The 17191-nt window shown below is 35.8% G+C and overlaps 1 protein-coding gene across 1 annotated transcript; it reads left to right on the top strand.

Annotated features, from left to right (window-relative positions):
- Positions 1 to 1086: 1086 nt before the first annotated feature.
- LOC100374629 (ER membrane protein complex subunit 10-like) lies at positions 1087 to 15968 on the top strand. Its single transcript, XM_085500596.1, has 7 exons — positions 1087 to 1187; positions 9895 to 9964; positions 10216 to 10331; positions 11531 to 11638; positions 13370 to 13551; positions 15199 to 15298; positions 15773 to 15968. The coding sequence occupies exons 1-7, from the start codon at positions 1104 to 1106 to the stop codon at positions 15860 to 15862; spliced, it is 750 nt and encodes a 249-aa protein (XP_085356722.1). The 5' UTR covers positions 1087 to 1103; the 3' UTR covers positions 15863 to 15968.
- The last annotated feature ends 1223 nt before the right edge of the window (positions 15969 to 17191 follow it).

The following is a 17191-nucleotide window of genomic DNA, read 5'->3' as shown; positions in this document are numbered from 1 at the left end:
TAGCCAGCCAGAAAAACAGTCTCGATTTCAAAATTTCAACCATTTTTCGCTCACAAAATGACCGTCTTTATACATGTCGCAATAGGAATATCTAAAACCCTTGTCTCCCTAGAAACAGATTGTATCCAGGTGATTTCAAGACTTTGTATTGTAAACTATGGCATATTACATTACAGCTCAGGCTGGTATATCAATCAGAGTAATTCTTACCGTGTCTGACACTTAAATTGCCTCGTTATAATTACGGGTCATGGTAGGACCATGGAGCTAGAAAGGGTCTTCTAGCGCCATGGTAGGACATCGCGGATTTTCATAGAGAATAATAGTGCGAGGGGTGTTTGGGAAACCTGAAATACAGGCAGAGCTTTGTTCTCAAACAATCGACAGCTATTTTAATTATGTTTAATTTTTTACTTACTCAATGTATTGCAAAAAGTAATGTAGCAAAAATAGTACAATTTTTGGATGGTATTTTCTGAATGCGCCTTGCATATCTCATATCGCTCACATTATTACATATTCGTGTCAGTGTATGGCCATGGCGAGTGTTCTCGATCACAACATTTATCTGAACTTCTAAAAATGTTTTCTCGATGTCCAACTACAGGTATCCTGCTGTCCGATTGCATACATAACACCTTAATTATCACTATAAACCCACCGTTTATGTTTTCTTTTAAACAAATAGTACTCTAATATGCATTTCGTACCAAGTCAAGTTGATAGAGTCTCAACACATGTCATTTTTATACAATACAAACTGCTGCACAAATAGTAAAAAGTTACGGACAAATTTTTCTGAAAATAAATAAATCATCGCTTGATTTAAAATTTCTGTGGGAAAATATCGCATGTACTATATATATTTAATATTTGAGGTAGAAACAGCAAAGTTATGTAGTTTTCGCGAAATGATGTGATCATTCTATATTCTTAATTTCTTTATTTTGGACAAGTTTACGTCCAATAACTTTGTAAGTGAGTTCTATCCCAATCTGGGTAAAATTGTTTTCGCGAATACGAGGGAATAAAAGACTGTTAACCTCACTTGTTGGTAAAAACGAAAGCAAGTGCTGAAGTGAACGACATCGGCGCTATTCAAAATGGCGTCATCCATATGCTGGATGATCATCGTCTGTGTATTTATTTCCAATTGTTCTGTTCACGTTTGTGGTGGAACAAAACGGGTAAGTGTATAACAAGTTCAAATATACGTATCTGTGTTTTAACTAAAAATATGGTGGATATGTCTATTGGTTATAATGGATTCAAATAAAATGATACAATACAACAGAGGGGATGCAGCTTCTATTAGCACATGGAAAATTAATCTCAATTGTTCAAAAAGAATGGGTGTGACTTCTATTAGGGGCGTGGTTTTTAACACAATTTTTATGCTACTTAGTATTCAAGTATAGCAAAATTAGGAAAGCTGACTACATACATACAGCATTGGTGGAGAAAAGGGTTGCATAACCTCACCATTTTAAAAAAATGTGTAAATAAAAATAATTTTTGGATTAGTGAAAAAAATTTGAGTAAGTTACAGCAAGAATTAGGATTTGAAATGCTAACAGCTATTTACCAAGACTTATAGAGAATAAGGAATTTCCATTTGGTCAAAATAAACAAAATCTTGGCGAGGGAAATAAGTGTTCAGTAGGTTAATAAAATCAAAAACGTATGAGAATCATGAATATATAAGTAAGCAGCAATTAATTTGCAATAACTAGTTTACAGTTCTAAAACAAATTTCCTATAGGTAACCATACTTGTCCGACTTGACTAAGTGCCCATGCTCAACTACCCCCCCCAATATTTGGGGCGTTTCTATTTTCAGGGCCCATTCCATATTTAGTTCACCTTTCAAAAATTGCTAATTACCAGTTTGTTTGTTTTTAATCATGCCAATTTTCTGTTGAAATCAATTCCAACAGATCAATATTTTACTTCCACATTGCGTTACCAGAATGCCTTCAGGGATTTGCGGAAAGCGGAAATTGTTTTGCATCGCTAGTTCTCATATGATCAAAGAAATTTGACAATGAAGAAAATGAGATCTTCATTTATCTGCCTTTATCTTTATCACGGCCGACATTGTCATGTCAGGGCCATTCATACATCTGTTTCATCCAACGTGACCCAAAACTCTGATTGTATCTGGAATTGTCTACTTCTGTAATGTTTGGTTAATTTTTCCTGAAACGCATTCGAAATAATTAGCTCGTTAGGACTTATTGTTTAAAGAAACGAAACGAAATTCTACACATACGACACAAATAGAAGATGAAAGCCATTTTCTATTAAATGTTCTCTCTATGCTGATTTGAGGGAAGAGATGCATGTTCGTGGGCACTTGGGAGTGAATTTTTTTTTAGCTTTTTATTATCCAAGCAGTCTTGGCTATAGACTGTTACAATTTTGAAGAATTTTGAATAGTGGAACATACTCAAACGACGATTTTAAAATATAATTAACAGGTGCAAACATTCTCTCTTTTGAATGCTTAGCAAGATTTAGCAAGGCTATACATAAATAATAAAGAAGAAACATGGTGAAAAAAAGTAATGACGGGATCTCCATACTATGCACTATATTTAACTTTTTACGAAACGATAATACATTTAAATTTGGAACTGTTACAGCCATTTTAATTATGAGCACTAGCAAACTTCTCACTGAGTGAATTGTTATGCAAATTAGCAATTATCTCAGCTTCTTTTTAGTGCACATCCCAGAACTTAAAAAAAAAAATAGCTCCTAGACGCTTTGACCTTTTGTTTTGAAATTTTCACAAATGATTGACAATGTATTTATCTTCAAAACGCCGCCGGGGCATTGTTTTTGGTTGAACAGTGTTACAACAATCGTACAGACAACTAGCCTGGGTGTTAATTTATGCATAAACTTGAATTAGTGAAATTTGAGCTGCTGCCCAGCGAAATTGACAACTGATAGACAGTTTTCCAGATGGCACTTACTTCATAGTAAACATATGTACCCGTAAACCAATTTTGACAGGAAACAGAGGCATGGTTTAGAAGCTAATTTTTTTAAAATCACTTTTGACCAAAAAAGCACATTTTTGTGCATATTTCAAACTACAGTGTCCATAAAATAAAAATACTTACAAAATTTTTAAATTCATACAATAAGCTTTCTGAAAATATATAGTTTTGTGGACAAGGGAGGTCATCTTGGTTTCCTAATTAACTAATTAAACTACCTGTCAGGTAAACTGCATCTCTACCTTAAGAAACAAGTTCCTTCATACCAGAAAGGTCATTACAACAATTGACAAATCTGATATTGAAAACACTGTAGACATTCTAAAAACAAAAGATAAACAATCACTAATTAATTTGGCAAAGTATATCTTTGAGTGCTTCAATTTATCGGAAACATAAATCCTAAAAATTATGTGCTAGAGCTAGACTTCACATACGGATTCTGATAGTGATTTCTTTAGCCAATCACAATTAGTTAATTCGGACCAATCATGTCCAAGGCTACTGATAGTTACTGACCAATCCCACATGGGATTAATTTCCGCGCCTTTTACCGAAGGTCAAATATAAGTTTATTTAAAGACAAAGCAAATGTATGTTTTTCAGTAGTCTTTGTTCCCGTCTTCAATAAATGTTGCTGCTCTGTTCTACGTAATTGGTTGTGTTTTTGCATAGTCGTCTGTTGCCGAACCGTCTCCTAAAATACAGTTTTCTCGTACGCTGCATTTTTTGGTGCCGAGACCAGGATTCCAAGATGACATCTCCACAGCCAACTTCTTCGCCATCGCTATCCAAGCTACGCGCAACCCGTTCAGCACATCGTGGCCAGATAACCAAACTACTCAAACGTGTCGATGAAACCGTCACAGCGTTTCCCTCAGACCCCAGCGTCGACGACCTAGACTCGCTCAGTGTCCTGCAAGAGTTACTCTCCAGGAAATACGCTACACTTGTCGACATCGATAAAGAAATCATCGGCAAAACTGAAGAAGAAGACTTAGAAGCAGTCATTATCGACTCTGATGACTACCTCAATGAAGTTCATGTTAAAAAACACAAGTTTGGTCGTTTCATCGAAAGGAATTCGCAACAAGAAAATCAACAGAGGGCCCCATGAGAACCAGAAACAACTGCAGAAGCCAGTTCTATCTCAACCCCGGCTCCAATGCAACATAACCAGTCTATCAACTTGCCGAAACTGTCGTTGCCGTACTTTGGAGGCGACTTATTAACGTGGGTGAGTTTTAAAGATTCTTTCTACTCGGCTGTACATGAAAACTCGAATCTACAAAATGTACAGAAATTCCAGTATCTCCGTGCACAATTAACAGATGAGGCAGCCCACACAATTGAAGGGTTAACACTGACCAATACAAACTACACCCAAGCTATGGACTTACTAGAGCACCGATATGGACAGCCTCACAAAATCATAAGCCCCTTCATGAGATCGCTTTGGGACTTGCCCGAACCCTCAGAAGATTACCACAGTCTACACAACTTCTACGACAAATTAGAAAGTCACATCTGTGGACTCAAGTCACTCAGAAAAAAAGAAGACTCGTATGGTGATCTTTTAGTGCCAATTGTTATGGATAAATTGCCTGGCCAAATTCGCAAACAAATCGCGTGCGACCACGGTAATAACGAGTGGACTTTGCCAGATCTACGCAAGGCAATACAGAAAGAAATAGAGGCTATACACGCTGGAGACGCCACTGATGTACAATCCAATTCCAACCCCGCCGTCACCGCAGCATTCTACACTAGAAGTGAAACCACGCGAAAACAGTTTATCTGTAAACCGAAGATTTGTACTTTCTGTAAAGGATCTCATCCGTCTAACGAATGTAAAGAGACATCACACCTCGTTATGTAACAAATCAATATCAAACCATGGCAACACTAAAGGTTCCAATACGTCCGAAACTCACGTGACCTGAATGACTTTTGAACCATGAACAATGAACCCTTGTATGTTTGACTTAAACTTCTAACTTATATTCAATATTTAGGATTGATCGTATTTTCATAGTTTTAATTATCCTTGTGTAAGTTAGTATTTCATGTGCAAGTTAATTTCTCGTAACTTTCTTTCGTATTATTCAGTTTTTATGTCTTCGATTCGTTTCAGTATTTTTTTCATTTTTACATTTGTATATTATTACATTCGTTGTTGCCCTTACTTTCGCGCCCTAAAGACGAAGCAAATGTATGTTTTTCAGTAGTCTTTGTTCCCGTCTTCAATAAACGTTGCTGCTCTGTTCTACGTAATTGGTTGTGTTTTTACATAGTCGTCTGTTGCCAAACCGTCTCCTAAAATACAGTTTTTCTCGTATGCTGCACAATTTAAGAAATGACACCCATAAACAAAAAATACCAGCTGCTTTATAATTTTTATAATTGATATAACTCATTAAGATACCTTTTTCTGTTTTTTTTTTAACCATTCCTTATTCTCCGTTTTTATTTTTATTTTATTATGTTTTCATTTTGTTTTCATTTTGTCTTGCCATTTTGTATGTATCTGAAACTTTATTGTATTTTAAAAATCCAGATCGTAAACAGGATATGATTTCAATAAAGGCATTATTCTTATTCTTATTACCATGGTAATGACTGTAAATAGGGGGTGGGGTGGGGAGGGGATGGGTGGGTGTAGGAAAACGAAACTTGACCAGTATATTTAACTTTCAGTTGTGTATATAATGAAACAGAACAAGTTGTTAATAATAAGTGTGAATTTTTTTTGATAAGTCAAAGACTAGAATACAGTACAATTCCACTACTTGGACATTTGTTAATATAAGATGCCAGATTGATATAAGGTTTTTTACTATTTAAATTAGTATTTACTTTATAATGGTGCCAGCAAATGAAACAAATCCCTATAATAATGATGTCATCCTGTGCTTGAGGTAATGATGATGTCACTAAAGTCACCCGGAATTGTGTAATTGCTTTTAAGGTTACATACCAAAAACAATTCTGCTCACAGTTTATTAGTCCCTGTTCGGACGCAGTCCAAAAACGGGGACTTATGTTTTGACCTCCGTGCGTGCGTGTGTCCGTGCGTGCGTGCGTCTGTGCATGTGTCCGGACCTGTATCTTAGAAATGCCTGGACCAATCACAATCAAACTTCACACATACATCATACATGATAGTATACATATGCACGTCAATTTGTTTTACGATCTGATTCAAGATGGCCGAATGGCGGCTATTTTTGTGCTAAAAATCATCAAAAACAAGCATTTCTCAGCCATTAACAGATGGATTTTGTTCAAACTTGGTATATACATTAGACATTATAGGACCTTGATGCACATCATTTTGTTTTACGATCTGATTCAAGATGGCCGAATAGCGGCCATTTTTGTGCTAAAAAATCATCAAAATCAAGCATTTCTCGGCTGTTTACAGATGGATTTTGTTTAAACTTGGTATATACATTAGACATTATGGGACCTTGATGCAAATAATTTTGTTTTTCAGATAAGATTCAAAATGGCCGACTGGCGGCCACTTTGTTTTAATGAATGTGGTTCTCGTGCCATATCTCTGACTTGCTTTCACTGATTATGTTCAACTTTTAAATTTTCATTATACATCATGTCATATATGGACAGATATATTGGTTTGACGATCCTATTCAAAATGGCCAAATGGTGGCCATTTTTGTGCTAAAAAATCATCAAATATCAAGCATTTAGGGATGGATTTCGTTCAAACTTGGTACATATGTTAGACATTACAGGTTCCTGATGCACATCATTTATTTTTCAGATCGGATTCAAATAGGCTGTCTGGCGGCCATTTTGTTTTAATGATTTGGCTTCTAGAGCCATATCTCTTAAATGCTTTGACTGATTATATTCAAATTTTATATATTCGTTATACATCATGTTATATATATACATGTATTCAAAAAGGCTGATTTCGAATGCTGTTCCAGAGCAATATCTCTCAATATGGACAAGTACTTTTTTGATGATCAGATACAAATGTCAATCATTTTATTGTTAAAAAATCATATTCCTGACATGGTTATATTCCAGCTCAATTACTGTAAACAAAACTATATATCTTAAATTTGATAACTAACGGGGACTGTGCCATGCATGGCTTGTTTGTTCATGTTGTCTAAGTAGTTTTTGGAAATGGTCCAGTGGTCTATGAAAAATGTAACTGATATTTTAATATACAGTAAATTTGAAGAGAGTTAGTGCAGCTAAGTTTTTCTGTAGACAAATTGCCAGCAGATTTGTAAATTCATTTTTGTCAAATGTTGGCTACAAATAACACTGTAATGTGACATTTCATCTGACTGTTTCAATTTCACCACTTTGAGTCAGAAATGATGTATTTTAGGATCAGTTTGAAATGACATAAAACAACCCTGTCTTGATTTGCTCACCCACCAACAATACAATGTTGCATCATCATAATTTATACTTGTATCACAGTGATAGTAAGTTCTTTACGTAACACTGTTATCTCAGTTATTAACGGATTCGGCTGATACCCCGCCCATCCTAAACCCCGCCCATGGGCGATGTTTCAAATAGTGGGCGATGTTTTGGTCCACACATTGCCTGACTGAACCAACAAACATTTTTACAGACCCCAATTTTCCCGTCCGACATCTTGTATCGAGCGCGCTATTTCAAATATGACGCTAAAATAATTCACTGTGAAGCCGAAAAGCATTAAAAACTTCAATAAAACCACAGTCCCGTGATAGAGGGACTGTGATAAAACCAATGCTGTAAACGAATTGTTGTTGCGTATTATTACACTCGAATAAAGTCTACGCTTGAAAAGAATGTTATTTAGAAGTTTAAAATATCCAAGCCTTCCTGGTTCGAGCCTCTTGGTTGTTATCAGTAATGTTTAATCTTTGTCTGTATCGCATTCCAGACAAAATGTCGGTAAACAAGAAATGGGCGAACTAAAATGTCTCCTGCGTTTCACATGCGACATGATTATTTATTAAAAAAACACAGAGTTAAGCGATCATGTACGTTCTATAAAGCTACACATAATCTTGTACTGACGTGTTTTTTCTCCAAAAAAGACGTTCTCTTTCAGTTAACCCCCAGTTAATAGCTCTTCGCGTTCATGGTATTTGTGAGAGTTGAAAGATTTTTTGAACACATGACAAGTAACTATATTGATTTACGTACGTTACGTCATGTACGTTCTATAAAGCTAACCTTGTACACATAATCTTGTACTGACGTGTTTTTTCTCCAAAAAAGACGTTCTCTTTCAGTTAACCCCCAGTTAGCTCTTCGCGTTCATGACATTTGTGAGAGTTGAAAGATTTTTTGAACACATGACAAGTAACTATATTGATTTACGTACGTTACGTCATGTACGTTCTATAAAGCTAACCTTGTACACATAATCTTGTACTGACGTGTTTTTTCTCCAAAAAAGACGTTCTCTTTCAGTTAACCCCCAGTTAGCTCTTCGCGTTCATGGTATTTGTGAGAGTTGAAAGATTTTTTGAACACATGACAAGTAACTATATTGATTTGCGTCAAGCTGGGTGGCTCGAATTTAAATATCAGTGCGTGAACTCAAACGCGTGGTTATTAGAGTTCAGTCGAAGTGTACGTGAATATTGCGATCGAAGTGCGCTGTCCAGAGTTTATTATATTATAGTAAAATTTAACTTGACGCATGGTATGGTTTATATTACATGTTCACTTCATTTCGAATAAAAAAATCACCATTGGAACATTGGTGAATCACAAGTATTTAAAATATTTTCTCGACTTTCCGTAGATACCCGACTACTATCATTTTTAATGATGTAAATGCGCCAATGTTTATGTTTGCGTAATTATTACGAATGCAACGCATTATCAAGTCGGTAATATTGAAATATTCACAGACCCAATACCCCGGGTCAGCATCCTAACAATAGTAAAAATTAACTTGAGTTTGCGTAATTATCATGAAAGCAATACATTTAATACAAAGTTGAAATATTCAGAGCTGGTACAATATTGTAAACAAATTTGCGTAATTAGAAAAGCAGTGCACTAAGTAAACGACGTTGATATATTCAAAGCCAGTACAGAGTTGCATACAAGTTGCGTAATTACAGTACCGTCGGATATAATAAAAATTTTACTAGATCGACGCGCGGACCGCAAAAGAAAAAGGTTGCTAAGATAACGCGCCAGTTCAGCGCGTGACTTGGGGTCAAACTTCGGTCAACACACACTTGATGCCAGTTTCGCAAAGAAGTACTTCAAGTTCAATTGCGTCCCAAAATTATGTCGCTAATCACTCGGTTGTCGCATCGTGTGTTGTGTCATGTCCATGATGCACCCCGTTTCGACTTTGACTTGCTTTTCCTTCTTAGTGCATGTTCTTGTTCACGTAAAATTCGACCTCTCACCAATGTATTAAAACACTTTGAATTTATACTTTGCATGATTATATTTGGTCAACGCGAAACATTATTTTTTCTAGACCATTTCTATCAACGCAGGGTTATTTTTTTAGACAAGATGGGCCTCGTAATATCTGCCAAAAGATCTTTTGGTCCACATTTTTCTAAAAAAAAATTCGAATCCTCCATAAGATCGCCCAGGGCGGGGTATCAGCCGAATCCGGTAGTAGTCCTAGTGCAAACATTTTTGGTATAAACTTGCTGCTATTTTTTTACTATGTCATGGAGAGTATGAGAATAGGATTTACCTATATATATTACCACCTCCACAAATATGTGTGAAAGTTGATTCAAATCTTTATTTTCATTTTTACTAATTATGTCCAGTTCTTTATTTTGAGACTTTCTGGCTACTGGCTTATTCCTATCCTGATGGTGGATGATATAGTCATGTTGTGTTCTCTTGTATATTTCAGGTGGAAAGCTTCATTGATTCTGACACTGGAAGTAATCTTATGTTACCAGTTCAACATGCAATCGGAGTTGGTAAGTTTTCCAGCTATGCTACGCTGTCAGTAGTAAATGAAAATATTTTTTAAAATGTACAAAAATGAATTAGTGAAATAATAATTATATGGAAAATGTTTTTATTTTCGTTTTCTATCAAGTAATAAGTTTACTAAAACTAAAAAAAAAAAATCTAGAGAAGCCTTGGTTATGAAAGAAACCAATCATTTGCAAAAATAAACTTACACCTACACCTTTTGTTAATGCCATACTAATGTTTCTATTTACAGGTAACAATGTTGAGTTTGTAAACCGAGGTGCCCTGTTATTCCGCTCTTTAAAGAGTGTGTCAGGAACATTTCAACAATTATCATCTTTATCAGTAGACTTCAGAGAGCAGTTAAGGGTGAGTGATGGTCCTAGTGCGTATGTTTATAAAAAATTATATGGTATCAATATTTAATAATCGATAATCATTTATGGATTTAAGGATTTCCAATCGATTGAAGATTATGTCATTTCCCTCTTACTTTCATTATTATTGGTTCATGCTATTAGGGTACAGAGAATTTTTGCCAAACAATTTTTCAAGGTCCCTAAATATCATGGAAAATGGCGAAATTTTACTTGATGTCATGGGTGTGAAACAATTAAGCCATGTAACGTTATTAGTATCAATCCTAATTTTCTTGATTATCAATGTACTTAAGATACATATTTGTCACTACTCATCCAAAAGCTCACCCATGGGTGACATTTTTGGGACATCTATTAATTCATGAGTCATAGAAAGAATCATTCTAGTGCAGAATTTAGTAGCAGAAATCTGCTGTAAGTATTCTAATTATAGAGTCGTTTTTAAAAATGTTTTGGTCTTTCCTGGCACCTAAATTAGAGTATAATTTAGTTAGTCGCTGATGCTTATTCAAGAATACAATGTAAAATCTTGACTAACAACTCTATTTAACAATGAGTTGTGAAGTGTCAATGTCAAGTGTTTAATACTTCTTCAATAATCAGTTCATCTCCCTAAAATCTTAAATTTACTTTTCAAAAACTCGTGTCATTTTTCATCAAAATCATTGTAAAAGGTTGCACTCCAACACTTGTAAATCACTTGTGCTGTGTTCGCCATTTTAGGTGCTATACGGAAATCCCAAAATATGTGAGGCAGGCACCAAAAATGTCTGTGCCTATTAAGTGGCTAATTTGCATATTAATTATCTCATTTGAGCCGGTGTTTTGCAAAATCTCAAAAACTTAAATTCCGGTAATACCTTAGCATAATTTACTAATTAGCTTGATTAACATAGTTTTGGGGTGTGTTTATGCATATTAAGTAGCTAATTTACATTTTGTCTCTTGCAGCATGTATACATTGTAAGCAAAAACTTCAAAATGGATTATGATTAAATTTGCTATATATTGATACTGAACATCATGCTGGCCGATAATCCTAACCTCTGATGCCATTGCTCTTTTACTGACAGTTGGGAATTTTCATTTGCCTAAATATTTTTTTTTTTATAAAACAATGATAGCATATATTCTGTATTCACACATGAGCTTTGCAGCGTTTAACATTGATTGTTGTTCAATTTTCAGGAATCTTCACTGAATAAGAACACACTGTATCGTATTCGAGTACCAACAAAACTAGGAGCATCATTTGATGATAGTAATGTAAAATATGTGTCAACTTTTATCAAAGCGGTAAGTACATGTGAGGTTTATTTAGCTTGACCTGTACGCATAAATTATGTTGATTGTGGCAGGTTTTATTCAAGCTCCAGGTATCCAAAGTTATTTATTCTTCATAGCTCTAGGTATTCCTGAAAGTTCCTGATTTCTGATAACTCTTGGTATCCCAGATTGTTGCTGATTATTGATAGCTCTAGGTATTCCAGGCTGTTTCTGATTATTGATAGTCCTGGGTATCCCAGTTTGTTGCTGATTCCTGATCGCTCCAGGTATTCCAGTTAGTTCCTGATTCCTGATAGCTCCAGGTATCCCAGTTAGTTCCTGATTCCTGATAGCTCCAGGTATCCCAAGTATCCCAGGTTGTTGCTGATTCCTGATAGCTCCAGGTATTCCAGGTAGTTCCTGATTCCCAATAGTCCTGGGTATCCCAGTTTGTTGCTGATTCCTGATAGCTCCAGGTATCCCAGTTAGTTCCTGATTCCTGATAGCTCCAGGTATTCCAGTTAGTTCCTGATTCCTGATAGCCCCAGGTATTCCTGTTAGTTTCTGATTCCTGATAGCTATAGGTATCCCAGGTTGTTTCTGATTCCTGATAGCTCAAGGTATCCCAGTTAGTTCCTGATTCCTGATAGCTCTGGGTATCCCAGTTAGTTCCTGATTTCTGATAGCTCTGGGTATCCAAGGCAGTTCCTGATTCCTGATAGTCCTGGGTATCCTAGGTATTTCCTGATTTCCGATAGCTCTGGGTATTCCAGGCTGTTTCTGATTCCTGATAGTCCTGGGTATCTCAGTTTGTTGCTGATTCCTGATAGCTCCATGTATTCCAGTTAGTTCCTCATTCCTGATAGCTCCAGGTATCCCAGTTAGTTCCTGATTCCTAATAGCTCCAGGTATCCCAAGTATCCCAGGTTGTTGCTGATTCCTGATAGCTCCAGGTATCCCAGGTAGTTCCTGATTCCCAATAGTCCTGGGTATCCCAGTTTGTTGCTGATTCCTGATAGCTCCAGGTATCCCAGTTAGTTCCTGATTCCTGATAGCTCCAGGTATTCCAGTTAGTTCCTGATAGCTATATGTATCCCAGTTAGTTCCTGATTCCTGATAGCTCTGGGTATCCCAGTTAGTTCCTGATTCCTGATAGCTCCAGGTATCCCAGGTAGTTCCTGATTCCTGATAGCTCTGGGTATCCAAGTTAGTTCCTGATTCCTGATAGCTCTGGGTATCCCAGTGAGTTCCTGATTCCTGATAGCTTCAGGTATCCCAGTTAGTTCCTGATTCCTGATAGCTCTGGGTATCCCAGTTAGTTCCTGATTCCTGATAGCTCTGGGTATCCCAGGTAGTTCCTGATTCCAGATAGCTCCAGGTATCCCAGTTAGTTCCTGATTCCTGATAGCTCTGGGTATCCCAGTTAGTTCCTGATTCCTGATAGCTCTGGGTATCCCAGGTAGTTCCTGATTCCAGATAGCTCCAGGTATCCCAGTTAGTTCCTGATTCCTGATAGCTCTGGGTATCCCAGTTAGTTCCTGATTCCGGATAGCTCTGGGTATCCCAGGTAGTTCCTGGTTTCAGATAGCTCCAGGTATCCCAGTTAGTTCCTGATTCCTGATAGCTCTGGGTATCCCAGTGAGTTCCTGATTTCTGATAGCTCTGAGTATCCCAGGTAGTTCCTGATTTCTGATACCTCTGGATATCCCAGGTAGTTCCTGATTCCTGATACATCTGTAGCTCTTTTTTCTTTTTCTACAGTGTTCATTATATGAATCAAAACTGAATGATTTAATCACAGTGACCATTGATCAGAAAGGTGATATCTTGGGAGTCAGTATTGTACCCTTGGTGGGAGACTGTAAAGGTCATGACATTGATGAAGTCGATCTAACACATTTCAACACCAGCGTGGAGTTAGCAACTATTATTACTGGACCTGTGTAAGTCAAGTATTTTATTCATAGAAAAACAAATTTGAAAATAAAAATTGTCCTACAATGTGTGAGATTTGGGTATTGTAACATTATGAGTTCTTATAATTGGACCTCTTTGTGTGCATAGATTTGCATCCTGTATCTTGATATGGCCTTGACCAATTATGTTCAATCTTCACACATACATCATGATATACATTTGTTTTGTGGTTTCAATCAAAGATTGCTGAAGAACGGTTATTTTGGCACAACAAAAATCAAGCATTTTTGACATTTCAGAACTAGATTTCAGCCATTTATGAACAGATTTTCTTAGTATGGTACCTTGATGCATGGAATTTTGTTTCACAGATTGTACTTAAATAATGATCATAACCCTGGGGTCTCAACATGTAAAATAAGGGAAAATTGGAAAAGATGAATATTTTTTTGGGTTTAACATTGTAACCATATTACATGTATCTGCATGAAAAATTATTCAAATAACATTTTTCATTCACATGTGCCAGATTAGGGGTAATATTATGTTTTTTTGTCATCGATTTACAATATGCACATTTTAATACAATATTATTTACATACCATCTGAATTTATGGTGGAAAAAATATTATGTTTTTGAGCACCATTTGCCCTGAAACATTGTTCTCTGACCTGATAGGTAAAATTTGTCATTAACCAATTAGAATGCTGTGTTGTACTGCTGAAATTCTCCGGAAATATTTTTAACGCAATGCAGAAGTGAATTACCGCAATGCTGAAATATGATCTGTTGCTACTGATCTCATCAAAAAATGGCAAAATTGTTTCCAAAAACTGGTAATTCGCAATTTTTGTGTGTATTCAGCATTTTTCACAGCCATCAACAGATCACGTCAAAGCATAGTTTCCCCATTCACACTCCTTTCGCGATAGTCTCACTGGTTACTTCAATTATTTGAATAGTAAAATGATGTCCAATGGCCAGTTTTCATGATATTTTTGGCATTTCAGATGCTACCTTTTCCCAATCAGTCAAAGAGGCATGTATTACTGTAGTATTGCAATATTGGGAAAGTGCTAGTACCATGCATTTTTCACCGTGTACTGTAAGTGGAATTTTTATGTGAAAGCACAAACCAAATGACCCTTTTCAAGTGCCACCATACACTAAAAAAAAAGGAGAACTACCATACCAATCAAAATTTTCATGCAATGAAACATACTTTTTACACACATATTTTAATGAACAAACAATATCTTATCTTTATTTTTTTAAGATTAAACCAATTATCAACACCTAGTAAAAACACCCTGTGCTTTTCCTTAATAAATGTCTACAAATAAGGGGCTGGCTTATACCCAGGGAGGAGCTTATGACAGGGGAAATATGGTAACATTTGTTTCAGGACTGACTGACTGTAATACAGTTTATCAACGAGGACTTTCTCATGTACTGGTAATACCATACCTTGTTTACTCTTTCACAATGGAGACTGTCCTGTTAATGCCCTATTTGGTTATCAACAACAATATTTATGTACTGGTAACCTTATTGGACCTTATTTTAGTAAAGTTGACCTTAACAATATATCCATGTTTCTTGACCTACGATGTTCTGCTTCAAGTTTTTGAAGTAAAATTGTTGAAATTTAGTTTTTCTTTCTTTTCTATAGTCCTGAAACACAAGCATATATACAGAAACTAGAAGAAGAAAAGGCACAGAGAGAAGGAAAGGGAAACTCAACTGAACAAAAATCATTCTTTGGAAAATATGTAAGTGATGTTTATAGCTGTTGATACTGAAGCATTATTTTTACTACCGGTTTCTGTATTAAAACTAACCCCACACTGGCATGATGTTCCTGTCTTAGCCAAGGTGCAAGGTCAGATTTAGATGTTATGTATGTAGAGCTATGTAGTTATGTGTAATATGAAGCCAGTTAACAAGATAAATACAATGTACAGTTAACTGTAGCGATATGAATACAACCATGGCAATTTACAATCTGCATAAATACAATGAGACATATGTGAATTTACAGGAATAATCACACAGCTAGAACATTGAGTCACATGACTAAGTGTGGCAATATTACCATTACTGCACGATAATTATTACTGTATTTTAGTCTTCTATTACATTGATAAAAACATAAGAGAATGGCTCACTGCCACCAGATGGCGCTGTGACCAAATGCAACTACTGGCACTTGCTTGAGTGAATTTTTTTTTATTTTCTCATTTCAGTGGATGTACATTGTACCAATAGTGTTATTTTTAATGTTATCTGGAGCACAGGATCCAAATGCACAAAGAGGCGGTGGTGGCAGTTCATAGCCAGCATGGATGCGATTATATTGCAGTAAACCTGTCCTGTTTGTAAAGCATTGAACATCATCTCAGAGTGGGCTTGGGAATTTTCTATTAAAACCATTGTACAGCACCTAGTTGTAAATTTAAATCAGTGCAATTGAGGGCATCAATCAATTGGTCAGTCTGAGCATGGACCTACGAACCCAAGGATGAACAGCAGACATTAAAAGATGGTTAAAATCTTTTTGTTTTTGCTAATCACTCTTTTGTCCTATATGTTTGAAATATATGATTGAGGCCACCAAAAAGTTAAAGCTTCTACTCCCACAGAAGTATAATTAGTTTGATCATGGAGGTATTAACAGTTTATACTTCCATGGTTTGATTCAGCGAAAGATGCTGTGCACACTGCCGATCTTATTGACTTTCTAGTTGTTAAATGTTTGTGTTTTTCATGGTATAAACGGCTGTGCTTTACATTGCTTGTTTTTTCACAGTGAATCTATGCATATTTCAATTTTTCACTTTGCGAATTTTATCAGTCATCCATGACACACACTGTGTTTGTCATCGTCATTTGCGTCTTATTGTTTTCAATCTCAATGATATATGTTGTCAGGACATTTCACTATTACACATAGATATTGCACCTTTGCACATAGATTTTGCACTTTTGTACATGTATATTGCACCTTTACACATAGATATTGCACTTTTACACAAGGATATTGCACCTTTACACATAGATATGGCACTTTTACACAAGGATATTGCACCTTTACACATGAATATTGCACCTTTACACATTAATATTGCACCTTTACACATGAATATTGCATCTTTACACATGAATATTGCATCTTTACACATGAATATTGCATCTTTACACATGAATTTTGCACCTTTACACATAGATATTGCATCTTTACACATAGATATTGCATCTTTACTACACATAGATATTGCATCTTTACACATAGGTATTGCATCTTTACACATAGATATTGCATCTTTACACATAGATATTGCATCTTTACACATGAATATTGCATCTTTACACATGAATATTGCACCTTTACACATAGATATTGCACCTTTACACATAGATATTGCACCTTTACACATATATATTGCATCTTTACACATGAATATTGCACCTTTACACATAGATATTGCACCTTTACACATGAATATTGCACCTTTACACATAGATATTGCACCTTTACACATAGATATTGCACCTTTACACATGAATATTGCACCTTTACACATGAATATTGCACCTTTACACATTATTGCATCTTTACACATGAATATTGCACCTTTACACATGAATATTGCACCTTTACACAT

The sequence above is a fragment of the Saccoglossus kowalevskii genome, chromosome 1 (genome assembly GCF_978046115.1).
Source record: "Saccoglossus kowalevskii chromosome 1, keSacKowa6.1, whole genome shotgun sequence".
NCBI classification, from domain to species: domain Eukaryota; kingdom Metazoa; phylum Hemichordata; class Enteropneusta; family Harrimaniidae; genus Saccoglossus; species Saccoglossus kowalevskii.
Note: the sequence above shows the minus strand (reverse complement) of the source record. Positions and strands in the feature narration are given on the sequence as shown.